Source organism: Equus asinus, chromosome 22, assembly GCF_041296235.1.
Source record: "Equus asinus isolate D_3611 breed Donkey chromosome 22, EquAss-T2T_v2, whole genome shotgun sequence".
NCBI classification, from domain to species: Eukaryota; Metazoa; Chordata; class Mammalia; order Perissodactyla; family Equidae; genus Equus; species Equus asinus.
The window spans coordinates 52,895,628-52,906,220 of record NC_091811.1 but is presented as its reverse complement, the minus strand read 5'-3'; the positions used below and the strand labels follow the sequence as shown (position 1 = coordinate 52,906,220).

The 10,593-nt window shown below is 46.9% G+C and overlaps 1 protein-coding gene and 1 long non-coding RNA gene across 6 annotated transcripts in view; one reads left to right on the top strand and one right to left on the bottom strand.

The window, feature by feature from the left end:
• Positions 1 to 10,593, bottom strand: part of LOC139041650 (uncharacterized) — a 36,027-nt gene that overhangs the window by 25,195 nt on the left and 239 nt on the right. For both annotated transcript variants that reach the window (XR_011497183.1, XR_011497184.1), the window contains exon 2: positions 9,951 to 10,044. This is a non-coding gene — a long non-coding RNA (uncharacterized lncRNA). The remainder of the gene's footprint in view (positions 1 to 9,950; positions 10,045 to 10,593) is intronic.
• The window catches only part of BIN2 (bridging integrator 2), a 30,350-nt gene continuing 22,159 nt past the window's right edge, over positions 2,403 to 10,593 (top strand). Inside the window, exons 1-2 of one of the 4 annotated variants that reach the window (XM_014847415.3) lie at positions 2,403 to 2,586; positions 9,695 to 9,775. In XM_014847415.3, coding sequence (XP_014702901.1) covers positions 2,506 to 2,586; positions 9,695 to 9,775 — 162 coding nt within the window. In that variant the 5' untranslated portion in view covers positions 2,403 to 2,505. Of the gene's footprint in view, positions 2,587 to 6,550; positions 6,674 to 9,694; positions 9,776 to 10,593 lie in introns of those variants that run through there. The other 3 variants (XM_014847416.3, XM_070495185.1, XM_070495184.1) reach the window with 3 other exon arrangements.

Genomic DNA, 10,593 nt, shown 5'->3' with positions numbered 1-10,593 from the left:
TGGACTAAAACAGGCAACCGGATCCTGGGTTCCACAAATCACAGAGAACTGGGAAGCTGATAATCTGCCCTATCATGACCAGGATTCAGTTTGTTAGAGTGGCCTACAATAGGGTGAAGAGGGAAGTGAAAGGAGAATGCTAAGAGGATGAGAAGCAGCTTTTCATAGCAATCACAGAGGACCGGAAAAGAGGGACAAGGGTATTTAACATTACAGCAGCGGAAACCAGCTAAGACCCATCCTGTAATTTGCAGGCTGCTGTGTCGGCAGAGGCCTCTAGAACAGTGCATACAGTATAACAGGCTGGGCTGGAGTCAGGATGCCTGTACATCCATCTCAGTTTCACCACTGAGGACTGGGTAACCGTGGGCAAGTCACCAGCCCTTTCTGTGACTCAGTTTCTCTATCTAACTTCTAAAGATTGTTCCTGCTCTAATACTACATGCTTTGGTGACCATCAATTTCAGTTCCCAAGAAACTGGCACTGAAGAGTTTCTTAGGAGGCAGTGGCTGGGCTGCATTGCTGTGGATTCCTGAGAGTGACACAGGTATTGGCCTCCTCTGCTAGTGGCATACCCGGCATCATCTCCATCTTCTCAGTGTTCCCACAGTACCACCACCCGCTGGGCTTCTCCTCACTTCTCCCCATCCAGTATCAAATCCTTCCATTTCTTCACTCTGCCCCTTCTAGACTATCCCCACAGCTAACATTCAGAATAAACCCTAATGACCTACTTCCTGAAAATTTTATATCCATTGCTATAAACAAATTAAGCATATAACATTATAATCACCTGATTACCAACTTATCTCCACCTCCAGATTTGAAGCATCTTGAGGTCAGAGAATGCTTTTTTAAATTCATCCTTGGCTTCCCAAAACCCAGCAATGCCGGTAACATGGTTGACCCTGAGTAGACATGTCTGTTTTGGGAGAATGAACTAGAAAACAATAGCAGACAAGGGCCTCCAATTTTGTCTCAGGCCTCCAGCTTCCCTCTCCACTCCTTAGGAAGTGTTTTTTTTTTTTTTAAAGATTGGCACCTGAGCTAGTATCTGTTGCCAATATTCTTTTTTTTCCCTTCCTCTTCTTCTTCTTCTTCTTCTTCTTCTTCTCCCCAAAGCCCCCCAGTACATAGTTGCATATTCTAGCTGTGGTCCTGCTGGTTGTGCTATGTAGGACGCTGCCTCAGCATGGCCTGATGAGCGGTGCCATGTCTGTGCCCAGGATCCAAACTGGTGAAACCCTGGGCCGCTGAAGCAGAGTGTGCAGACTTAACCACTCGGCCAGGGGCCGGCCCCAGGAAGTGTAACTTGAGCCTCTTCCTTGCCTTAAGGGAATTTTACCTGCACTGTAAAACCCTTGAGTAAATGGTTCCTCCAAACCTAGTGTCCTAATTTCCAGCTCTCCTCTCAAACAGGTCAGGGAGTAACTTCCACTTGGAGAACTTCTAGCTAGAGAAGCAACAGTTGTAAGCAGTCCCATCCCAACTCTCACAATCGTATCTGTCTTCACCTTCCGCCTCCATAAGTACAGCGTACTAGTTTATCCAGCTAGAAAAATTTGCTCCCCATCCCCAGCACAGTCTTCCTACTCCCTCCTCAGTCTCTGTTCAGTAAGATCCTCTCTTTTCCCAAGGACCCCCATTTCTATCTCTAGTGCAGTTCTTCCTCCCTTTCAAATCCAGCTCTAGAGTTCCCCCTCTGCCCTCTCATACCAGTTCCAGGCTTAGAGCCAGCCTCCCTGGTACAGGCTCTCCATCTTTAAAGACTGCAACCTGGAGTAAGAAATATATTTTACTTGGCAACCTAGTCATACATGGGTTGACCTGTATACATACCCATATAAGTAAAACACGTTTTCTGATGCAACAAATACGCCTGCTGAATGGAAATCACGGTATTCTCTACCCATGGTTTCAGTTATTTTCCAGTTCTGACTGTTACAGCTAAGCAGCTTTCGGGACCAACGAGGCCTGGCCCACCTTCGAAAGCTCTTTTCAGTGGGGCTGCGGTTTCTACACCTCAAGGCTGGAGAGCTTTGCAGGCCGTCCTGAGCAGGCACCTCCTGAGGGCCGGCCCAGGCTGCACGCCCTCAGGCCCACCTCCTCTGACCAGGCCCCACGCCCCGCTCGCCCCCTGCTCTGGGCCGCCCCCCGACTGTGCCGGGTCGTGGGGAGGCCTCGTGGGGCACGGCTGGCTAGGCCCCAGTGGGCCTCGGAGTGGGCCTCACGGCGGGTCACACGGTGGCTGCCATGGGGGCCGCCAGGCTTGCTGCCCTGGGCCTTGGGGTGGCCTCGGGGTGGTCGTGGGCAGCCTCAGGGTGAGCCTGAGGCGGCCGCGGGGCAGGGCGTGCCGGCCAGCAGGGCCAGGAGGAGGAGGCCCGCCCGCCGCCGCCGCCGCCGCCGGGTGCGAGGCATGCCGGGAACCGCACTTCCTCCTCAGGGGCCTCCTGAAAACCACAGGGCTTAGGGCCCGGGCGGGCGGCCCCCAGGGAGCCGGCGGGATGGCAGAGGGCAAGGCGGGCGGCGCCGCCGGCCTCTTCGCCAAGCAGGTGCAGAAGAAGCTCAGCAGGGCCCAGGAGAAGGTAGGCGGCCAGGCTTGGCGGCCGGCGGGGAGCCGAGGCCCAGGGCCGGCCACGGCGAGAGGGGGCGCAGGGTGTTTGGGGCCCAGAGTCCTGGCTGAAGAGAAGGGGCGCCGGTTCCCCCAGAAAGGAGAGCGGAGGCGGGTTTCACTACAACGGGCAGATGTGAGAGAACGGAGAACGTCACCCGCCTTGGGGCCAGGACAGGGGAAGCTGAGGAGACAAGTCTCTCAGCAACGGTAACGCTCAGGCCAACCCAGAAAAGGTGAAAGAAAGGCATTAACGTTGGCGACTGCCACGGAGCGGTCTTTGTTCCAGCCTTCCAGCGAGGATGGTATTTCACAGATGAAATTGAAGGTTCCGAGAGGGTCGTTTCCCCCAAGTCCTAAGACAGCCGTGAGCAGCTGTCCTGCCAGTGGTACCACCGGTCACCTTGGACCGCAGGTCCGCAAGGGCCAGAGTAATTGTGCATCCTTCTCCCTGTACCTAACCCTGCCTGGCGTCTGGGTGTTGTTTAAGCTGATGTAAGCAGTAAGCAGATCTGCTTCCTGCCCCTTCCCTTTGCCCGGCCAGCGCATCTGGCCCAGGGTGACTGAAGGAGCATCTCTTTTTAGATTATGTCCTTCGGCAGCTCTGGGTGGCCCTACTCCAGCACTAGCGTTTAGGTAGGCTGTCTGTCTATAAGTTGCCTACCTATGTGGACACTTCTCTACACATTTTAATGGTGTTCTTGCTTCTACTTGTTGACAGTATTTTCTTTCCTTCTAACCTGAACCTCTGCTTTCCACCTGTCAACACTTTGGTAGATGAGATGGTATGAAAAGATGACTATGCCAGAAGAAAAAGCCGGAGGGGGACAGATAAGAAGGACTTGAGATGGAATTTTGGTTCTCTAAGGGTTTGTGGTTTTAGAAGCATTTGGATGAATACCACATGCTTAAGAATTGAAATATTCATATCATCTTCTAAAAGCAGAGCACTGGTTTGGGCCCTGGGAAGGATTAAAGGCAACCAGCTCTCCCAAGTGGGGTTATCAACAGAATTGATGGACGGTAGATGTAGTCCCTTTCTTTAAGAGGCTCACAATGGAAGGGAGAGGAGAATAAAAAAAAATATATATATATATATATGTATATGTACTTTTTCTGTCTTTGTCTGAGGAGGCTGGGGTGATGTGGAAGAGCAGAGGAAAAGGGAAAGATTTTGTACGGCTGGACTTTCTTATGTCATTTTACCCTGACTTCACCTTGATCATGGTTTCAGCCTCTCCAAGGCTGTCTGGTCACTAATCTGAAAGATGGAGATGAGAGCCTGTGGGAAGGTGTAGTTAGATGTGGTATGGAGGAACAGAAGGTACTAGGGAAGAGAAGGCTGGCTGCGCTATGGGTTGGACAAACAAAAAGAAAAGACAGAAAACTCATGGTTAATAGTTATTTTTAAAAGACACAGCAGTTGATTTTACCTCACTCTTTCACCTTCTGTCCTCTTTTAGCCTATCATCAACACTATGCCCTTGCTTTCGGATTTCTCTCCTTTTCTAAGCCGGGACTCCAAAGCCTTGGGTAAATAATGTCCCTGCTCTGGGCTTCAGATTCTGCCTCTGTAAAATGACATTCAGTAATTTGGAAACTCAATTTGGTGGACACCTAAGTGAGAAGGGGAGAGGGCTTCTTGAACCTCAGAGTCAGATACTTCCCAAAGGGAGAACCAGCTGCCCAAGTACACCCTATTCTTCCTGGTCTGAACCCTGAGAAGGCAGAGAAGAGCAACTCAAATCTGCCCTGGGGAACCCCAGGTCGATGCAGGAAATAAGAAGATACTCTGAACCTAGACTTCGACAGAAGGACAGCAGATGTTGAACTTGGCGCAGTACAGCTGGCACCCTAGAGGTAGTGGATGCTGCCTAGAGTGGGAATGTAGGCCTGAGATGTAGGGAGGAGCTCAGCTCTGCCTGCCTGAGTCCTTGAGTCTTGGGAAGTTACTGAAGTCAAGATAGACAGGGAGAAAGTTATAGTCAAAAGAAAAGACTCCCTGGGACTCTGCAGTTTTTCTGTATGCATTTGGCTATAATCTGAGTAATATGTAATAACGAACATGTCAAATATCAAGTGCCTGTATGGATGAGGCACAAGAATATAAGAAAGATACGATCTCTCCCTTTATGGAGCCAACATTCTTGTGATGTGATCTCACTTCATCTTTTTCAACTCTTTATCATATTATTGGTATCCCAATTTTAGAAATGAGGAAACAAGGCTCAAAAGAGATTGACAAGTGGCAGAACTATCACTGAAACCCAGGTGTCCTGCCTTTGGATCCAACCTCAGGCTGCTCTCTTTACAAGGTTCCTGATAAACCACCCTGACATCTGTGCCTGCCCACTTCCTGCTGTGCCTGCCCACTTCCTGCTGATCTTCTCTCCAGAGCAAAGCTAGGAGTGGAAACACCTTTTGCTCGGGACTCCTCCTCTGAAAAACTAGAAGTGAAGGTCTGGTGACTGTTAAACATAATGGAGATGAAGCATTCTTCTTGTTTTATTTTCCAGTTCCCACACAGACTCAACATGAGACCGAATTCAAGCTGGCTTTACTGTGTTTTTACAGTATGACACATCTTCACATTTCAAACTAATGCTTTCCCCATCTGTTTGTGATTTCTCTGTGGCAGACCTCTCAGATCTCCCCCGAGGAAGGGCAGTGTTTACTCTTCCTTTGTTGGTCTTTTCCTCTGTTGACTTTTACTCAACTTGTATCCCAAAGGGTTCAATAATCAGTTTACAGAAAAACTCCTTTGTCCAGGATACTAGGCTGGACCCAGGAGGCAATTTAGAGATGAGTAAGAGGGCATTATTGCCTGCCAGAAGCTTACAGTCTAGGAAAAAAAAAAAAGTAAAATAAGTGATCTAGGGAGCTGCAGGTCTGTGGGAATTCAGAGGACAGAAAGATTGAGAAGTGAAGGAGGTTTTGTAATGAAGGCTGAATTTGAGATAGAAATTATGGCTGATTAGTAGTTCCTCAGGCAAGTGGTGGGAGAGCATTCCATCTGAGGAATGCCAGCATGAGCAAGGCATGGAGTCTGGAAATCTTTTAGGCAGAAGGGTGAGAAATGCAGCTGAGCTGGAGCACAGGGAGTGGTGTGAGAAAAGGCTGGAAAGTAGATTAGGGCCATATTAAGGAGAGCCCACTTTAGCATATATTGTGAAAATAAGAATTTCTTACATAACTACAATATCATTATCATACTTAAGGAAAAATTTTTAACGAAACTCCATAATATCTAAGATCCAAGGCCTATTCAAATTACCCCAACAGAGAGAATAAACTAAAATATAATAAACGGTTATGGGGACGGGTCTTCATGAGGAGCTATAGCCACCAAACATGTCTGCACTGATTTTTTTTTAAAGCTTTATCCTCCCACCCCAATCTACACAAAAGTGTAGTCTTCCCCGATTTCACCAAGTGTTAACATTTTGCCACATTTACTTTTCCTCTTGTCCCTGCTGTTTCTCTCTAAATATCTGTGTTCTAGCTTCTCAGCTGCTAGGCCAGGCAAATGGGGGCGGAATTCTAAGTGTGGGACTTTAGGCATTGGTATTATGTGGACTTTCGTTAGGAAGTGCTCCAAAGGTGGAATTTATTAATTATTTCCACAAACATCTGTGGAGCATCTCTTCCCTCAAGGAACTCTGGTTGAGGAAGAACCTCTACTGCAAAGTCTAAGTGCCCTGTCACAGGGCCCTGTTGCTTATGACAACAAATGACTTTGGGCACTGGTTATGTTTCCACGGGGACAATGCTCTTTTCAGTTTCAGAATTGAAGGTGGGAGTGTTTCCTCAGCACACACACTCCCACGCCCTTCAAGGCTTTTTGCTTTGAGCCTTTTGGGGTTTGGGGATATTGATCTGTCCTGGCATGTGCCACGTCAGCTCTAGGCTAAGTTGACTCCTCTGTCCTTTCAGCCCCCTCCGCCTCAGAAGAACCAAGCCCCAGGGCAAAGGAAGGGAGGAGTAGGGGCCTGCCCGGTGGCACAGTGGCTAAGTGCACACGCTCTGCTTCCTCAGCCCGGAGTTCACCGGTTCCGATCCCGGTATGGACATGGCACTATTTGGCAAGCCATGCTGTGGTAGGCGTCCCACATATAAAGTAGAGGAAGATGGGCATGGATGTTAGCTCAGGGCCAGTCTTCCTCAGTGAAAAGAGGAGGATTGGCAGCAGTTAGCTCGGGGTTAATCTTCCTCAAAAAAAAAAAAGGAAGGGAGGGGTAGCAGGAAGGAAGTGAGAGCTGCATTTAGCACTAACCAAGGTGGTTTTGTAACTCTGGTAGAGGACAGTGTTTTGTTGGTGTGAGCGGGAGGAGCCTGGGAAGATGGCTCACTCTGTGCAATCAGGGCTGGGTGTTAAGTGAGGTGGAGTTAGAGACGTGGACAAACACATATGGCTAAACTGAAAAGGAAACAAAACAAGTATTTATAGAGAGGGGAATGGAACTAGACATAATGATAGTGAACTTGTATTGAGTACTCACCAAGGGCAGCACTGTGAAAACAATTTACACATCATTTCATTCTCCCAGCAACTCCAGGAGATACTGTTATCTTAATGGGGGAAAGGGAGTTCTGTAAACTGAGGCTTAAGAGTTTAAGCAGTTTGTCCAAAGGCTTATAGCCACTAAGTGGAAAGGCCAAGATGGGGGCATTTTTCTGTCTGACTTCAAGCCCTTGATCTTAACCACTATAAAGAGAGCTCCAGAAGTGAGAGACACTAACCCCAGGATTAAGAATGGAGACTCTTGGGTCAGAGTCTCGACATAGAGCTTTCCACACTCCCAAAACCTGGGCACTCTTGCATGTCATTCAGAGCCCTTCACAATGAGACTCCAATCTCCCTTTCTAGCTTCCTACCCACCACTCCCCAGAACACACCCTAAACCAGCCATGCTGAACCATCTCATGAAGCTGCCATGAATTTGCGTAATCCTGTGATTTTGCTGATGTTATCTTTGCCTGGAATTCTCTTTCCACCTTCACCCTTTATACTCTATTCCAGTCTAGCAAAATCTTAATTCAAGGCCCAGCCCATTGGTCCTTCCTGTATCAGTCTCACTCTCTTTCTTGTTTTATAACAGGTCCTTATGTTTTATAAATAGATATTTATGTATTAAGCACCTATTTGCTGGATACTGAGAGATCTAGATGAGTAAGACAAGTACCCAATCCTCAAGGAGCTCACTGTTTAGAAGGAGACATAGATAGATAAATACAAATATAAAAAGTAATAGAAGTGCATACAAGGTACAGAAGTTGAAGTGCTTAGGAGAGAGTGATTAACTCGATTAATGGGATGAAATAGATATGGTTAAGCATCACAAAGGATATAGAGTATGAATTGGGATAATTGCCTAACAGACAAGGTGGGGAAGAGCATTCCAAAAAGAAGCAAAAGCATCTATAACAAGCAATAATATGGCTTTGTAGGGGAGGAAGACATTTCCTCTACCCACTCTGGGTCCTTCTGGCTGTACTACAAATTAAACTGACATGAGACAGAATAACAGGAGAAAATTAAACAAAGCTTTATAACATGTATACGTGGGAGAGGCTCAGGCAAACTGAGCAACTTGCCAAAATGGCAGAGGTTCTCATCTTAAATACCATCTTCAGCTACAAAGGAGGATGTTGGGTGTGGGGCAAGTCAGTTATGGGAGACTACAAGAAAAGCACAGTAAACAAGAGTAAGGTTATTATGCAGATTTAAGTCCTTGCCTTCCTCATTGATAAGAGTTTTTAGAGGATAAGGTCATCCACCCTTCTTCCTGGTACAGAGAGGGAGAGCCTTTACAGATGGAGATTTTCCTTACAAATGTAAATGTCTCTTGCAAAGAGTAACTTCTACTTTTCAGAGTTTCTCTCACGCCTGCAGTTTTTAAAAGTAATCAGCCCAAAATAATACACATGCCAAGGAGACATATCTTGGGGTGGCCAATTCCAATCTCCCTTAGCTTATTTGGGAAACTAAAAAAATGTTAGGGAGGGAGACCTGCAGGATGGAGGAATAATGAGAGCTGAGGCTTAGTGAAGGGTCAGACCGTTGAGACCTGTGTGCACGCTAGAGTTTGAACTATACCCTATAGATACGTAATGGGCATTTAATAAAAATTCATTGAGCAGATGAATGGAGAACCATTAGAAGGTTTTAAGCTGCAGCATGATGGGCCTATTGTAGCAGGCCAGATGAGAGACAATGAGGGCTTGGACTCGAGCTGTGGCAGTGACACTAGAAAGCATGGGATGGTTTCTGGAGATGGACATGGTAAGGGATTTGATGAAGGAGGTGAGAGAGAAGTAGTTGAGGGCAACTCCTGAGATTCTAACTTGGGCCCGGGGGATAGCGTAACCCCCAAAATGGGGGTGACACGTAGAAGAGTCAGGACTTTCTTACTTGTTTATAGGTGAGCGTCCCTGCTGAGAGCAGGTACTGTATCTTTTTCATTTCCACATCCTTTGCATTAGCACTGAGACCAGTGTGATGGTTAGATCTCAGTTTCCCAGTGGAGCGGAGATAGACATGGATAGCATTCATTTCTAGCTGAGTTTCAAACGCATTACATCAGAGCTTCTCAAAGTGTTCCACGAGGGCCCTTGTGAGAGAAGAGTGTCCTGCCAGCCTTTCCAACCTTGTCTGTCTAGAGGACTCTACAGCTATGGCAGGAAGAGGGTCTCTCAAGTGAAAAACATCTTCAAGGCTCATGTTTTATCTTTAAAGCCATACACATTTTACATTCTTCTTATTAATCCTTGTTTTAATAATGTATAACATTTTCCCCTTCCCCTGCAGTAAATAATGTCATTCCAGGAACATATACCATATTTATTCTGGGCTTTATGTATACCCTCTAGCACACTACTACATACCCCAGAAGTACCCAATTTGAAAAGAACCACAAAACATGATAGTTTTTTCAGCAATGTGCTGTATTTCTAATTCTTTTGGCCTAATCTGAGTATGGGCCTTTAGTTGCATCTGAGACTGAGAAGCCAGGGTCATATGAGGCAACAGATATGAGAGACTTGACTATAGCCTTACGGACCTTTCTGACTTATATCCCCAGGTACTACAGAAGTTGGGGAAAACTGTGGAAACCAAAGATGAACGGTTTGAACAAAGTGCCAGCAACTTCTACCATCAACAGGTAATCTGGAAGACGGGGAAGGGAAGCTTGAAGGAAGAAATGAGACATGAGGGCTGAACGGCAGCACAGCAGGCTCTACAAACCAGCAAGCATCCCTACTAACCCTGCTCTCCCAGGCTAAGGGCCCCAGCGTGCCCTGTTGCTTATCCTTCCCCTGGGAACCAGAGACACTTACCTTTCCTGTTCTGCTGACCCTGGGTTTTGAGAGACAGCCAGTGTTCTTCTCTTCTCTTAGTGCTTCCCTCAGGGTACAGTGGCATCACTAGGTCCTTAGACAAAATCAAAATGAGCCCCTGCCACCTTAGTTTTTTACTTATTCACTTCCCCAGGGTGCCTCTCTCCCACGTTAGGACTCTTATCTCCATAGCCCCATGTTTTGTCCACTACGTCTACCCCACCTAAGCCTTTTATTCTAAAATAATACGTCTATGTTGACCTGTTATTCTAACTACAAACCTATTCTCACTGTTCTTTCTATCTTCACTGGATATGATGGGTAATTTCATATAGAAAATTTACATTTAGAAGTGGATAGAAGAGATCTAACTTTCTGTGGGATCTCTGACTTTCCATCTCCATGTCCAGGCATCATGCTTCGTGCTTTACACACATTATCTCATTTAATTCTTATGTCAGTCCTGGAAATTGCGATCCCCTCTTTGTAATAGAAAGGAGTTATTAACTTATATGAATATCTAGTTGCAAGGCAATGCTGACACTAACTACCCAGGGTTAGGTCAGATTTCACAGCATCAGGGCACCGTCCCCTGCTAGACTGCCTCACTTCAGACACCAGCTGCAAGCTCCAGAGTTCCCAG